Below are 16108 nucleotides of genomic sequence, written 5' to 3'. Positions count from 1 at the left end.
TTTCGGGTCCCAATTCCTAAACAAGAGCGCCCCTAAGTCTCGTTTATTGTGTTTTTTTAGGCAATCTCGTATATTGTGTAAGGTAGGGCAGCCTCGCACGAAGGCCAGCGCAAAACTAGGCCGGCCCAGGTCAAGAGGCCACATGCCACAACCTCTTTTTTTCTTTTTTTTTCTTTTTTGACTATTTTCTTTATATTTTTCAAACATTATAAATATATATTACCGAAACAATTACATAAAATTTTTGATAAATATTAATCAAAAAGTGTAACGCCCACACGTGTGGTGGTTAGTCAACTCACCCACACGCCTTCATCACCGTCCAGTAACTTCTGCACGAATCTTGGCACGAATTAGCTGATTTTGTATGCCACGTAGGACAACTCGTGTGTGTGGTGTGTGAGAGAGGTCGTCAACACATTCGTTTTACCACACGGAGGGGCCGGTGTGTGGGCGTTTAGCAGTTCGTCCACACACCAGTTTTCAGTCACGCACAAGGGCTGGTGTGTGGGCGTTTGCCATCTCGCCCACACGCCCGCCTCCTCTCCCACACTCAAGCTGCCAGTTGCCATGCGTTTTGCAGTGTACATGGCAACTGTCCTAGTGTGATTGCAAGCAGATGGCAGCTCTCTCTTTTTTTTACCCGAACATGTCAGTTGCCATATGTTTTGCATGGTACATGGCAAACTGCCCTAGCGTGCACGTAAGCAGATGGCAACTCTTTCTTTTTACATGGCAACTGCCCTAGCGTGCTTGTGAGCACATGGCAACTCTTTCTTTTACCCGAACATGTTTTTTGTCATGCCTTTTTTTAGTGCTACATGGCAACTGCCTAGTGTTAGTATGGGGCAACTCCTAAAGTTTTGAAATCATGGCAACTGCAGTAGACCAGACCACACATGGCAACAGCTGTAGTTGTCCAAAAAATTGCAATCTGGAACTTTGACCTGAGATGGCAACTGCAGTTGAGAAAACATGGCAACTGTAGTTGTCCGACATGGCAACCGTAGTTCAGCGACATGGCAACTGCACTTAAACAAACATGGATGAGGGTCCGGCCCATGGCAACTGCGAGTGCGCGGTAAAGTGTCACGTGGGGCGTGCGGGACCACGAGGTACGAGGCCTGACGTACCGGGCATGTGGGCGTTATCTATTTCGCCCACACGCAGGCGTGTAAGAGAGACCGGGAGGGAAAAAAGAGGCGTGTGGGCGCTAGTTGTTTTGCAAACACACGGGCGTGTGGGCTGGTTCTCTTAGGCACCACACGGAACGTGTGGGCAGATCCCTTAACGCCCACACGTGTGGCAGTTATCGGCGTCCATATTAATAAAGCATTGAAAAATATTAAACGTCTATAGAAAAGATGTTTCTCATCAAACAAAAAATGTATACCATGTGTTTGAAAAAAATTGATCATGTAGTTAGAAAATGATAATCAAGGAATTGAAAAAAGTTAAAGCTGTATAGAATTTTTTTGTCATGTATACAAAATATATGCAATGTGTATGGAAAAATGTTGACCATATGTTTAAAAATGTTAATCAAGTCTTGGAAAAATGTAAAATCTATGAAGAAATAATGTTTCTCATGTATAAGAAAAATGTAATCCAAAAATATACAATCAGTATGAAAAAATGGTAAATGTATATAAGAAAATGTTCTTGACAAAAAATGCACAACATACATTAGATAAAAGTAGTCATAAAAAATACACTTAAAAATGGTAAAAGTGTAAAAACAATCTTTCTGATGTATAAAAAAAATGTACATTGTGTGTGAAAATATGTTTATTCCCATGAAATAAATTTCACCTTGTATTTGAATTTTTTAGCCATGTTATTCAAAAAAGTATTAAAAATTTTATTCAAAAATATATATCGTGTATTCAAAAAAAATAAAAACCGAGAAAGAAACAAAGAAAAGAAAGAAATCTGTTCGAAAACAAGAAAGAAACAAAAAAAATCTAAAGACAAATAAGAAATAAAAGAAAAAACTTGTGAAATTTAAAGAAACAGAAAGAAGTCACAATAAACGAAGAAACCAAGAAAGAAACAAAGAAAATCAACATATGAATTCAAACTATTAGAATACTTAGTGTGAGATAGATATATCAACAAGCCGCAGTCCATGATAGTAGCCCTCCATGATATTTATGTTGTATTTTATGTCTTTTGATGGTTACATCATCTAGTAGATTTTTAGAGTGCATGTAGCTTCATATTTCTTAAGTTATGTCGATTTGCAGTGCACGTGGCTTCGTATTTCATAAGTTGGTTTTTCGCCTCAAGTAACTTGAATTCTTGAATCAGCCACTGCGGCAAATGACCTACTACCATAAAACCTAGCTTCCCTTTCCCCTTTCCCCTGTGCTTGTAAGGAGTAGATCTTGTAAACTGAACCACCATAATCACAGACACTAGTGCCGCGCTAACAATATTTATATTGTATTTTATGTTTTTGATGGTTACATCATCTAGTTGTTGAGAATCTTGGACTGCTTTGGATCATTAGTAGATTTTTAGAATGCGCGTAGCTTTGTATTTCTTAAGTTATGTCAATTTTCAGAGTGCACGTGGCTTTGCATTTCGTAAGTTTGTTTTTCACCTCTGATAACTTGAATTCCTCTGCGGCAAATGACCATACTTTAACTGAAATTTTGCCCGAACAAGTTCCTATCCGTAAACTCTGTACAGAAAACATTGTACTTTTGCTAAGTAAAAACGAAGGGTTCATGGAGGAGAGACTGAGCAACACAATTAGCAGGTGGTAGCTGGTCAAATCATGAAAAGATGGTGATGGCTGATTGACTGCGCCGTTTATACCCAACGGGCCGCAAAATCAAAACATCATAAATAGCATGTTAATACAGGACCGAGCCCCAAAATCAATGTCAGAATCAAACCATGCATTCCTGGCAAAAATAATGAACGCGGCTCCTCGCTGAACGGAATCCGGAGCCTTAAGACGCCATCACCAACGAAGATCGTCAATACTGTACTGTAGAACCTTGCTATACGTATGATAAATTCGTGTCGAACACTCCATATGATTAGAGACAGCCATACAGGATTCAGTTTGTGGGCCCTAGTACTTAGAGATGATTCCAGTCTGATCGTATTATTGTCCGACGAGAAGGCATCGTACGCACAGTAGTTTCGTGTACTGTATCGTTGGTCCGTGCATGCATATAAGGGCGGCCACTGTCACGAGCTCAGATCCATCCATACAGCCTTCGCTGCCCACGAGCCAAACATTCGGATACAGTCAACCACCATACGGACAAGGCCTGATCGTCACGGGCGACCATGAAGCCTCCCGCATTGCCCATCCGCGGCCTCGTTCTTGTCCTGGCCCTCGCCTGCGCCGGCATTGCACCGGCGAGCGGCGGTGGCGGCGGGCGGTGGGACGTACTGCAGCGCAGCATCGGCGTGTCGGCGATGCACATGCAGCTCCTGCACAACGACCGCGTCATCATCTTCGACCGCACCGACTTCGGGCAGTCCAACCTCTCCCTCCCCGACGGCCGCTGCCGCCGCAACCCCAGGGAGCGCGTGCTCCCCGTCGACTGCACCGCGCACTCCGCCGAGTACGACGTCGCGTCCAACACCTTCCGCCCGCTCTTCGTCTTCACCGACACCTGGTGCTCCTCGGGCACCGTCGCGCCCGACGGCACCCTCGTCCAGACCGGCGGGTGGAACGACGGGTACCGCAACGTGCGCGCCATGCGCGCGTGCGACGGCGGCAGCTGCGACTGGAACGAGACGCAGGACGCGCTCGCCGCGAACCGGTGGTACGCCACCAACCAGATCCTCCCCGACGGCCGCGCCTTCATCGTCGGCGGCCGCAGGCAGTTCAACTACGAGTTCTTCCCCAAGGCCGATGCTTCCGACGCCTCGGCCATCGCATTGCCGTTCCTGGTTCAAACTAGGGACCCCGAGGAGAACAATCTGTATCCTTTCGTCCACCTGAACATCGACGGCAACCTTTTCATCTTTGCCAAGAACCGCGCCGTGCTTCTCGACTACAAGAAGAACAAGATCGTCCGGACGTACCCTGAGCTGGCCGGCGGCGACCCCAGGAACTACCCCAGCTCCGGCTCGTCGGTGCTGCTGCCCCTGAAGCCGTCGCCCACCGAGGCCGAGGTGCTGATCTGCGGCGGCGCGCCCGCGGGCTCCTACAACTCGACCAAGGAGAAGACCTTCTTCCCGGCGCTTGTGACCTGCGGGCGGATCAAGATCACGGACGCTTCACCGGCGTGGGTGATCGAGAGAATGTCGTCGCCGCGAGTGATGGGGGACATGATCCTGCTGCCAAACGGCGCCGAGGTGGTGATCATCAACGGCGCCATGGACGGCACCGCCGGGTGGGAGGCCGCCAACACCCCGGCCTACGCGCCCGTCGTGTACCGGCCGGACCACGCGCCCGGGGACCGGTTCGAGGAGCAGAGCGCGACCGACATCGCGCGGCTGTACCACTCGTCGGCGATCCTCCTCCGCGACGGCCGGGTGCTGGTCGGCGGGAGCAACCCGCACATCTACTACAACTTCAGCAACGAGCAGTACCCGACAGAGCTCAGCCTGGAGGCCTTCTCGCCGGAGTACCTCGACAGCTCCAACGACGCCCTTCGTCCAAAGATCACCCACCCCTCGCCGGCCGACCCGGCGGTGAGCGTGAAGTACGGTGACTCCATGACCCTGCAGTTCGAGGTGCCAGCGGTCGCGCCGAGAAGGAGACCGCGCGGCGGGGGCGACGGCGACGGCGGTTCTCTCGGCCTCGTGTCGGTGACGATGGTGGCGCCGTCGTTCACGACGCACTCGTTCGGGATGAACCAGAGGCTGCTGTTCCTGGACGTGGCGGGGCCGACGGCGCTGCACGGCGCGGCGGGCGCGTACGAGGCGTCGGTGGTGATGCCGGCGACGGCCGTGCTGGCGCCGCCGGGGTACTACATGGTGTTCGTGGTGAACGGGCACATCCCCAGCGAGGGGGTGTGGGTCCACATAGAGTGACGGCGATGCATGGCGGCATCGGCATGCATCATGTATAGCACGACCCGATTGTTTTGTTCTCTTCTGTCTTCTCTCGTGTGGTTTTTGTCACCACGCACGAATGTGAGGTGATGCCGTGACTTTGTTCGTTGTTCAGTCCTACCGTGCGTGCTTGGCGACGCCCGATCGAGTCGGATTCATAGGACAGAGAGAGCGAAAGGCGAAGAATGTCTGAAAAAGGTGCTCGGCTCAGCTGAGACTGAGAGTGAGGCTAGATTCACGTGAACCGGCCGAGCCTCGCGGCACACGTGACGCACCCTAGACGAATCTGCTCCTGGGCCTGGCCTACGTGCATTTGGTGGATTCATGCTGCTGCGTCGAAGCGGTATGGCCGCTGTCGCGATCCAGCCGGTTGTTGGCGGCGTTCCTTCCTTCTCTGGGAGACACCGGCGGCTTCAGAGCTGAGAACGCGCGCCGTTCGCGTGCGCGCGCGGGGTGATGGCAGGGATGGTTGCGGTTGCGGCCGGTGGCCTCGGACGTCACGGGAATGATTACGCGGCGGTTGGGAAGTGCGGACGTGCAGTTCCTGGGCAGTCAGCTTGGCACTGCCGAGGAATGGCTGCGGTCTCCGGCGCCCAAGGGAAAATCCTGGCGTGCCGGGATGCCTTCACGTCGTGCAGCTGCGTGAACGGTCGCTAGCTGGCCGGCCGCGTGGCCCGCTGAACGGGAGCCCTTGTTGGTCGGACTGAACCCCAAACAATCAAGAATGTATCGTACAAAAATGCTTCGTCTACTGGTAGTATCTAAAACTCCAAAACAGTGTAGGAATCTCATAGAATTTCTATAGGATAGAATTTGCATAGAAAATTTTTCTTTGAAGCGCTTTGGTTTGTAGGAAGGGGTTCCTATTCCTATATAAATTAATCCTTTATATTTTAAAGGAAAAGAAACATTAGCTATATCTTATGCATCAAATAACATCTCTTTCTCTATAGGAATTGAGATACATGTCATCACATTTCCTGTGATTTTCCTATTCCGATAACATTTCTATCCTATGAATCAAAGGAGACCTTAACTCTCTGCCCCTGAATTCCGGGGGGTGGGCTTCTTCCACCCAAATCTCCAATCACCAGTTTCCACGTGGATCATTACGTTATTCACGTAATTATCATTATGTAGGTGTAGCGTTGCTCATGTATCGTACGGCTAGCAACATTCGCTGACTCATTCACGAAATAAAACATGAACCAAAGTTCACAGCCGGACAATACAAGGTGCTGAGATCACCCTCTTACAAAGCAAATTTCAGAATAATCGGGCAACACAAATCGCACCAAAAAACGCCAGAAACAAAAAAAAAACGAAATGACTACGTTGCTGACATAAAGCACATGACGGCCCGAAGACACCACCAAGACACACCCTAAGACAACTAAACTCCAAGACAATACTTACAGGAGGGAACACAACGCTAAGCGTCCCCGCCGCCGTATTCGAAACGGACAAAGGTTTTCAGCCAAAACCCTGGCACGGGAAGAAGAACCACAACAATGTCTAGTTTAGAAACACACATAAATTTGGTAAGTGCACTAACAAGTCTAAACAAAAAAACAATCACATTCTTCTTGATTTCTTGATTTTTATTCGCAATGACTAAATTGAATGTTTGAATCTTGTTGATGTTTGCTACCAATTGTAAATATTCAAAATCACCCCATATAATTTAAATCTAACTATTTCCAAAATTTGGACCTTTGTTTACAAAATTTAGGACTTAAGGAAATGTGAAGTTGTAATGATGTCTAGACCTTTGAACATTTCACGTCACATGTCACGCTAACAAAAATCACATTATGTTCAAAGTGACCAATTTTATAAGTTGAGGGTTCAACTCATGTCTAAACACTTTCTGGATCTCAAAATCACCTTTTTATTATCATATTACTAGTTACGAATTTCATAATATAAAGATTGCCGTAAAAAATAAATGCACATAAAAATATAAACTCACATGATACTATCTCTTAACTTTTATCATTCCTTCATCCCTCTTCTACCACGCCTCACGCCAGATTTGCCATTGGTTTGCTCCGTCCTTCGCTGTTGTGTCTTCCTCTTTCCTCTCTCCGGCAGGCATGTGCATTCTTATGGGGAAAATGTACGTGGAGAATGCAGGTTAATCCACAATAGAAGAGAAGGCAATGTCTTAATCTCTCTCCCAATTCATATATGTTTATCCACTTCTAACTCTCTCATTGTTGCGACGACGCACCTTTCACTTCACAATGACGCCTTCGCTACTTGCATTCTCCTCTCACTCCACCCACTTCCTGCTGTTCGCAACACTCTACAGTACTTGAGAGGACATGTGTGCTGTTATTTTCCTATTCACTTGCACACATGATCTATTTATTTTATAGAATATTTTCTTTATAAATGCCACTTTTATTAACTCATAAGGTTATATTTAGATGATACAAGCATAATGATTTTGCATCCGATCTCTGTATAAGTAAGATTTACACATGCGAACACCACACACACACACACCCCCAAATAGGTAAAACACATAGCCACACATGACTAAATATAAGATGCCTACGGGGAAGGAGGATCGATCCGTGGAGTAAACCACCATAGAAAAAGATTTTTCATGTCATTCCCATTTAGGTTTAATTCGGATCCCTGTGTTGTTTTCCTTTCCTCCCGAACCTTTTCCTGGAAATGATAAAGAATCTGGTAGATGTTTAGTAACAGCAGCCATAATTCATGTCGATGAAGAATGCACCACCAATGGAGAAATGTACAAACATGTAGTGCAGAAGAGTTTATATTATTAAAAACATACTCCCTCTGTCCCATAATATAAGAACGTTTTTTATACTATACTAGTGTCAAAAACGCTCTTATATTATGGGACGGAGGGAGTATCATTCATTTTTTTTTGAAATGGTCAACGGGGGGGGGGGGGGGGAGTCCCCACCTGAATATATTTCAAAAACGGGTGAAATGTTTACAGAACTCACGCAGTGCGAGAGGAGAGGAGATCACGCCACAGCCCGGCGTGATCCTTAAGTAATGCAGTCTTGAGACGGTGAGACCAAAGAATAAGGTCATCTAGAATCGCTTTGATCGTACCTCCCGCATCAATCTCGAGACTCTGGAAAACTTTTTTGTTCCTAGCATCCCAGATTTTCCAGAGAATGAGAAGTAGCAAGAAGGGACGGATTGTGGTCGGGAGAGCAGGCGGCCCGGCGGAGGTGAAGAACTCAGCGATCAGAGAGAACTGAGGTTGAATACCGGTAGCACGCCATACCCTGCGAGCCGCTGGGCAAGTGAAGAAGAGGTGGTCACGATCCTCCACCGCGCTGTTACAACGAGGACAGATGTCGGAGCTCAGGATGTGCTTCTTGCGCAGGTTCTTCTTGGTGTTCAGGCGATCCAAGTAAAATAACCAGCCGAAGATCATAACTCTCTTCGGCACCCGTGAGTCCCAAACCAAGGCAAGGACTTGGTCGTTGAGCTGGGTGGATAGTGCAGCATATGCGCCTCGCGTGGTGAAATTTTCGCCATTCAGCAGCCTCCTAGTGTCCGGTTCCTGTGAGGTAGACACATCCTGCAACAAAAAGTTGAGAGAGGCAAGTTCTGCGACCGCAGTAATGGTTAGTCGACTACGAAGAGCAAGCTCAATCCCTTCCTGTAAAATGTAAGCTACTAGGGCATTTTGTTTGGTGTGGTGGGAGAAGAGAGCAGGGTAAATGATAGCCAGAGGCTCAGGCAGAAGCCAACGATCTAACCAAAAGAAGGTGGACTGTCCATTACCAATGGAACAGTGAGAAATCTCTCTCAGGCTCTGCAACTGTTTATATATAGATTTAGCAATGAAGGAGCTGTTACTACCAAAACCAATGTGAAGTGGCAAGTGGTGTAAGATCCAATCTTTCCAAGGAAGGTTGGTGGAGTGCATGAACTTGTAAGTAAATTTCAGCAGTAGACAAAAATTTTGTGCACGTAAGTTTTTGACACCTAGACCACCTGCGACTTTTGGAGTGCAAACCTTATCCCAAGCTACCAGGCACTTAGCCCCAGAGCAAATCTCATCATTAGACCAGAAAATGGTACGTCTGCGTTTATCAATGGCTTCAAGAACACTAATAGGGAGAGAAAAGCAGAGCATGAAGTAGGTGGGTAGGCTATCTAGGACGGCTGACAACAAGACGAGTTTACCACCGCGAGAGAGAAGGAGGGCAGCCCAGCCAGAGAGATAGATATCACATCTGTCAATGATTGGTTGGAAGGCCGACGGGGGCAGCTTGTAGGGGGAGAGAGGGAGTCCTAGATAGGTTTGGGGGAAGGAGGAGATGTTAGTGGCTAGGTCAGAGGCCATTTTAGTGGCAAGCTCCGAGTCCACATTAAGTGGGATGAAGGTGGTTTTGTGAAAGTTGATTTGGAGACCTGTGGCGGCTGCAAAGTTATCTATGGTTCGCTTCAGGTGCGAGGCAGCCTCGGGGGTTGCTTTGACAATAATGAGGGTATCGTCAGCGTATTGAAGGACCGGGCAGGGCAGGGTGGGATTGAGAGGGTGCAAGAGAAGCCCATCATGATTGGCTTTGATAATAAGTTGCTGAAGAATGTCTACGATAATGATGAAGAGGTAGGGCGAGAGCGGATCACCCTGGCGTAGTCCATTCTTACACTGGATCCATCTACCCGGGACACCATTAAGCATGACCGCAGTTGAACCAGTGCGGAGCAATGATTCGATCCAGCCGCACCAACGTTGTGGGAAACCACGAGTACGAAGAGTGCGAAGGAGGGAGGACCAGCAAACAGAGTCGAAGGCTTTGCGAAAGTCTAATTTGACAACCAGGGAGGGAGCTTTACGCTTGGCACAACAATGAAGGATATCAGCTGCGTACAAAAAAATTTCAGAGATCTTACGGCCGGAGAGGAAGCCCGTTTGGTCAGCGTGGACAAGGAGAGGAATAAGTGGCTTGAGTCGATTGGTAAGAAGTTTATAGACTCCTTTAATGGGGCCGTTTTGAAGCGAAATGGGACGAAAGTCGGCGGGAGATCGGGCGTCATTGGATTTAGGGAGAAGGATGATGAGGGCTCTGTTTAGGCAGGAGATGTCGCTTTGGAGATCATGAAACTCGAGGAAAAAGTCCTTAATTTTCCTCTTCAGGACGGACCAAAACTTACGGTAGAAACCCGGACCGAAGCCGTCCGGGCCGGGGCTAGCATTCTGGTTCATGGCGAGGAAAGCCGAGGCGATTTCCTCATCAGTGAAAGGATCAGCGAGATGCCTAAGCTGAGGCGTGGGCGAGGGGTAAAGCTCTTCGAGATTAAAGGCCCAGGTGGGGTTGAAGGCTGTGCCGAGGAGCCCAGTATAAAAGTCCGAGAGGATATTAGCTTTATCAGTGTGGGAGAAGAATTCCGAGCCATTGGAAACAAGGATGTTAATTTTGTTCCTGCGAAGGTGAGCTGAAGCGGAGGCATGGAAAAAGCGGGAGTTCTCATATCTTTTGTCCTGTAACAGTTGGCTGATTTTCATTTAGAATCAGCCATAAATGAGGGGCAATGGTGATGATTTCCCCCGGAATACATGTGATGCTCTTTCAGGGTGATTTATGGTCCTGATAGACTAATACCATTGCTGGAACAAATTGGCTCAAGGCCTTCAATTCCATACGCAAGCAACAATTAAAGGAGATCTGATCCTGGCAAAGAGTCAGCTAGCTCCTGTACCCATATTATTGCGGTTGCTAATAAAAGATACCCATACAAAAACTAGATTGAATCGATGCTTCTATGGTTGTTGGAGTAGGTGCCAAGAGTCATCAAGACAAAGGACATATATTGCCGCGATCTACCATTCTATGCACGATAGCACTCAGCGGGCCACTCGTGACTATGCTTCTACGTATATGGCACACTCTTTCTGTGTACTTTGAAGTAGCTGTACTATGCTTCGGAACAAAAAAGAATAGTTGTACCAACCACCGGTCCAGTAACTGAGTGTAGTAAGCAGTTCAAGCTCCGTAGGGCCCTCTTCAATCAGTAGAAAATCTGGAGGAAAAAAATTATGAGTGGAAAGTTTTCCTTTAGCACTTCTGTTTCGGTAGACCCCCCTAAACACAAGGACGGCTCAGATTAGCCCATACCTCTTCATAATAAAGGACATGATTGTCATATTTTGTTGTGTATGTTTTTCTTTTTATAATATCAATTCGATGTACGTATAGGCCGTACAATTGCGCACTGGGCCGTCCCAACCATCTCTTTAAATCGCAAAAAATATGAGTGTTCAAAATGCGACGCGATAACCAACTTGCCACAATCACTTCACGTGGTTGCAGGTGTCTTTCTTATTCTTTTCTTCTATCCGCTTTTCTTTTTCCAATTTTCTTCTTTACTTCTTTCTTTCTTCCTTCCTTTTTTCTTGCTCTTTTTTCTCGTTTTTAACGGTTTTGTCCCAGATTTATTTTCCTTCTCTATTTCTTATTTTTCGTTTTCCTTTCTTTTTTGTTTATTTTTTATTTTCCCTTTTCTCTTGCAATGTGCAAACTTTTTCCAATTTCGTTTTTATCAAAGAATGGACTTTTAACAAAGTTTGCAAACATTTTTTTCAAACTTGGTGAACGTTTCCTAAATCGATACCTTTTTTAAAATTCATAAAAAGTATTGATGAACGTTTTTTCAAAATAGATGTTCTTTTTTCTCAAAATTGATGAATTTTTTTTCAAAATAAACGCATATTTTCAAAGTAGATGAATTTATTTTGCCAAACTTGATGCACTTTTTTCAAAATGGATGAACTTTCTCAAATCCTTAAAAAAATCTACAAACATGAATTTTTTATCAATTCATGTTCCAAAAAATGCAAAACTTGTTGAAACCCCAAACCACTTGACATGGTGCCTTAAATTGATCATGCAAGGACATGAAAAAAACTGAGACCATTTAAGAGATGTTGAGAAATGGGCTAGTCCCAAACGGACTCTTCTGGCCTAACCGAACAGTCTCCGTCGAACATGGTATTTTTGGAAATCTCAAGACTGACCCAAACTTTCCTAAGTAGGTAGGCGTGCCCATGGTAGTCATTTACGCCAGGTTTGAATGATTTCCTACACCATATGCAAGTTGCGACACGCCCTGCCCTTTATCGACCATTTTTTACCCAGAAAACTCCAGAAAATACAAAATTTGCCGAAAAGCAAAGCAACTTGGCATGGTGCCATAACTTGGTCATACAAGCCACTGGAAAAAAATAGGGTCATTTCAAGGATGTCGAAAAACAACATGCTATGAGATGAAGCTTTGTATTTTATGAATATTTGTAGTTCAATGTTTGTACTTTTTTTTACAATTGTGTCTGTTCAATGTTTGTATAATTTTTTAGAATGCGAATGTTATAATTTATGAACAAAATTTGAAAAGGCAAAGTTTTTTTTTGAAATTTTGAAAAAATGAAAATGGAAAAGAAACAAACACTATCGGCAAAAAAGAGAAAGAAATAGTGGAAAAAGTCTTTTTTACTACAGTAAGCTGGTTGGTAATGAAGGAAATATGCCCTAGAGGCAATAATAAAGTTGTTTCTTATATCATGATAAATGTTTATTATTCATGCTAGAATTGTATTAACCGGAAATTTAGTACATATGTGAATACATAGACAAAACAGAGTGTCCCTAGTATGCCTCTACTTGACTAGCTCGTTGATCAAAGATGGTTATGTTTCCTGACCATTGACATGTGTTGTCATTTGATGAACGGGATCACATCATTAGAGAATGATGTGATGGACAAGACCCATCCATTAGCTTAGCATAATGATCGTTTAGTTTTATTGCTATTGCTTTCTTCATGACTTATACATATTCCTCTGACTATGAGATTATGCAACTCCCGAATACCGGAGGAACACCTTGTGTGCTATCAAACGTCAGAATATAACTGGATGATTATAAAGATGCTCTACAGGTGTCTCCGAAGGTGTTTGTTGGGTTGGCATAGATCGAGATTAGGATTTGTCACTCAGAGTATCGGAGAGGTATCTCTGGGCCCTCTCGGTAATGCACATCACTATAAGCCTTGCAAGCAATGTGACTAATGAGTTAGTTGCGGGATGATGCATTACGGAACGAGTAAAGAGACTTGCCGGTAACGAGATTGAACTAGGTATGATGATACCGATGATCGAATCTCGGGCACGTAACATACCGATGACAAAGGGAATGACGTATGTTGTTATGCGGTTTGACCGATAACGATCTTCATAGAATATGTAGGAACCAATATGAGCATCTAGGTTCCGCTATTGGTTATTGACCGGAGATGTGTCTCGGTCATGTCTACATAGTTCTCGAACCCGTAGGGTCCGCACGCTTAACGTTCGATGAATTTGTATTATGAGTTGTGTGTTTTGGTGAACGGAGTTTGTTCGGAGTTCCGGAAGAGATCACGGACATGACGAGGAGTCTCGAAATGGTTGAGAGGTAAAGATTGATATATTGGAAGGTTATATGCGAACATCGGAATGGTTCTGAGTGATTCGGGTATTTTACCGGAGTACTGAGGGGTTACCGGTACCCCCCGGGGGAAATATTGGGCCTTAGTGGGCCTTAGTGGAGAGAGAGGAGGGCCGCAAGGGGTGGCCGCCCCCCCATGGCAGTCCGAATTGGACTAGGGAGAGGAGGCGGCGCCCCCCTTTCCCTCTCCCTCTCCCTCTCCTTCCTTTTCCGCCGGTGGAGAAAGGAAAGGGGGGGGGGCGAATCCTACTAGGACTGGAGTCCTAGTAGGACTTGTTGGGTAACGTAGCAATAATTCAAAATTTTCCTACGTGTCACCAAGATCAATCTAGGAGATACTAGCAACGAGAGAGAGGGATTGCATCTTCATACCCTTGAAGATCGCTAAGCGGAAGCGTTACAAGAACGCGGTTGATGGAGTCGTACTCGCGGCGATTCAAATCGCGGAAGATCCGATCTAGCGCCGAACGGACGGCGCCTCCACGTTCAACACACGTACAGCCCGGGGACGTCTCCTCCTTCTTGATCCAGCAAGGGGAGAGGAGAAGTTGAGGGAGAACTCCAGCAGCACGACGGCGTGGTGGCAATGGAGCTCGTGGTTCTCCGGCAGGGCTTCGCCAAGCACTACGGAGGAGGAGGAGATGTATGAGGAGGAAGGGGCTGCGCCAAGGGAAGGGTATGGCTGCCCTCCCACCCCCTCACTATATATAGGGGGAAGGGGAGAGGGGGCCGGCCCCTCTAGATGGATCTAGAGGAGGAGGCGGCGGCCAGGGGAAACCCTAGATGGGTTTGGGCGCCCCCACACCCTAGGAAACTTGCCCCCCAAGCCGGGAGGGGAGGCTGCCCTAGGGGTGGCGCCCCACCTTTCCTGGTTATGTGAGAGGGGTTGGGAGGGGCACACAGCCCCTTAGTGGGCTGGTTTGCCCCTTCCCCTTGGCCCATAAGGCCCCCCAACGCTTGCCGGGGCCTCCGAAACCCCTTTCGAACATGCTGGCCATAGCGTGGTACCCCTGAAACAATTCCGGACTCCAATACCCTTCGTCCAATATACCGATCTTCACCTCCGGACCATTTCAGAGCTCCTCGTCATGTCCGGGATCTCATCCGGGACTCCGAACAACCTTCGGTAACCACATACTATTTCCCATAACAACTCTAGCGTCACCGAACCTTAAGTGTGTAGACCCTACGGATTCGGGAACAATGCAGACATGACCGAGACACCTCTCCGGCAAAGAGACAATAGCAGAATTTGGATACCCATGTTGGCTCCCACATGTTCCACGATGATCTCATCGGATGAACCACGATGTCGGGGATTCAATCAATCCCGTATACAATTCCCTTTGTCTATCGGTATGTTACTTGCCCGAGATTCAATCGTTGGTATCCCTATACCTTGTTCAATCTCGTTACCGGCAAGTCTCTTTACTCGTTCCGTAACGCATGATCCCGTGACTAACTCCTTAGTCACATTGAGCTCATTATGATGATGCATTACCGAGTGGGCCCAGAGATACCTCTCCGTCATACGGAGTGACAAATCCCAGTCTCGATTCGTGCCAACCCAACAGACACTTTCGGAGATACCTGTAGTGCACCTTTATAGCCACCCAGTTACGTTGTGACGTTTGGTACACCCAAAGCATTCCTACAGTATCCGGGAGTTGCACAATCTCATGGTCTAAGGAAACGATACTTGACATTAGAAAAGCTCTTAGCAAACGAACTACACGATCTTGTGCTATGGTTAGGATTGGGTCTTGTCCATCACATCATTCTCCTAATGATGTGATCCCGTTATCAATGACATCCATTGTCCATGGTCAGGAAATCATAACCATCTATTGATCAATGAGCTAGTCAACTAGAGGCTTACTAGGGACATGTTGTGGTCTATGTATTCACACATGTATTACGGTTTCCAGTTAATACAATTATAGCATGGACAATAGACAATTATCATGAACAGGGAAATACAATAATAACCATTTTATTATTGCCTCTTGGGCATATTTCCAACAGGACTCCCCCCATGGCGCGCCCCTCCTGGCCGCCGGCCTCCTCCTCCCCTCCTTTATACTAGAAGAACACCCGTGCATTGCAACAGGGCCACATTAACTTTAAAAGTTCAATATTAATATTCTCATACATATCAAGTGACATTGGCGACCTTTTTTACCATCAAATCCTCACACACACACTCTCTCTCCCTCCCTCTTCCTCACTCTCTCCCCCCCTCTCCCTCTCTCTCTCTAACACACAAACATATCCATCTTATTGGGTACGGGACCATAATCCATCTATTTCACACACACACACACACGCTAGTGCATAACAATATGGATTATGTGTATTATATTTGCCACCACAACTGAGGGAATTAATTTCATGTAAATCGGCCAGCCACAGCTCCAAGAATACGCGGAGGAGGTGGCCCGGGTCGGCGTCGGCGCCGTCCGGCGCGGGCTACGGGCCCGCTTCCAAGTGCGTCTACGCGCCGGCCACCCACGCCGGGTCCTTCAAGTGCCGCTTCCAACGCACCAACTCCCAGGGCCAGGGAAGCCGCCCTTCTTCGCCCCCTTCAC

General features: G+C 46.8%; 1 protein-coding gene across 1 annotated transcript; it reads left to right on the top strand.

The window, feature by feature from the left end:
• The first annotated feature begins 2626 nt into the window (after positions 1-2626).
• Positions 2627-5142, top strand: LOC109743647 (aldehyde oxidase GLOX-like). The gene has a single exon (XM_020302740.4). The coding sequence runs from the start codon at positions 3307-3309 to the stop codon at positions 5005-5007; it is 1701 nt and encodes a 566-aa protein (XP_020158329.1). The 5' UTR covers positions 2627-3306; the 3' UTR covers positions 5008-5142.
• Positions 5143-16108: the final 10966 nt, after the last annotated feature.

The sequence above is a fragment of the Aegilops tauschii genome, chromosome 4 (assembly GCF_002575655.3).
Source record: "Aegilops tauschii subsp. strangulata cultivar AL8/78 chromosome 4, Aet v6.0, whole genome shotgun sequence".
NCBI lineage: Eukaryota > Viridiplantae > Streptophyta > Magnoliopsida > Poales > Poaceae > Aegilops > Aegilops tauschii.
Note: the sequence above shows the minus strand (reverse complement) of the source record. Positions and strands in the feature narration are given on the sequence as shown.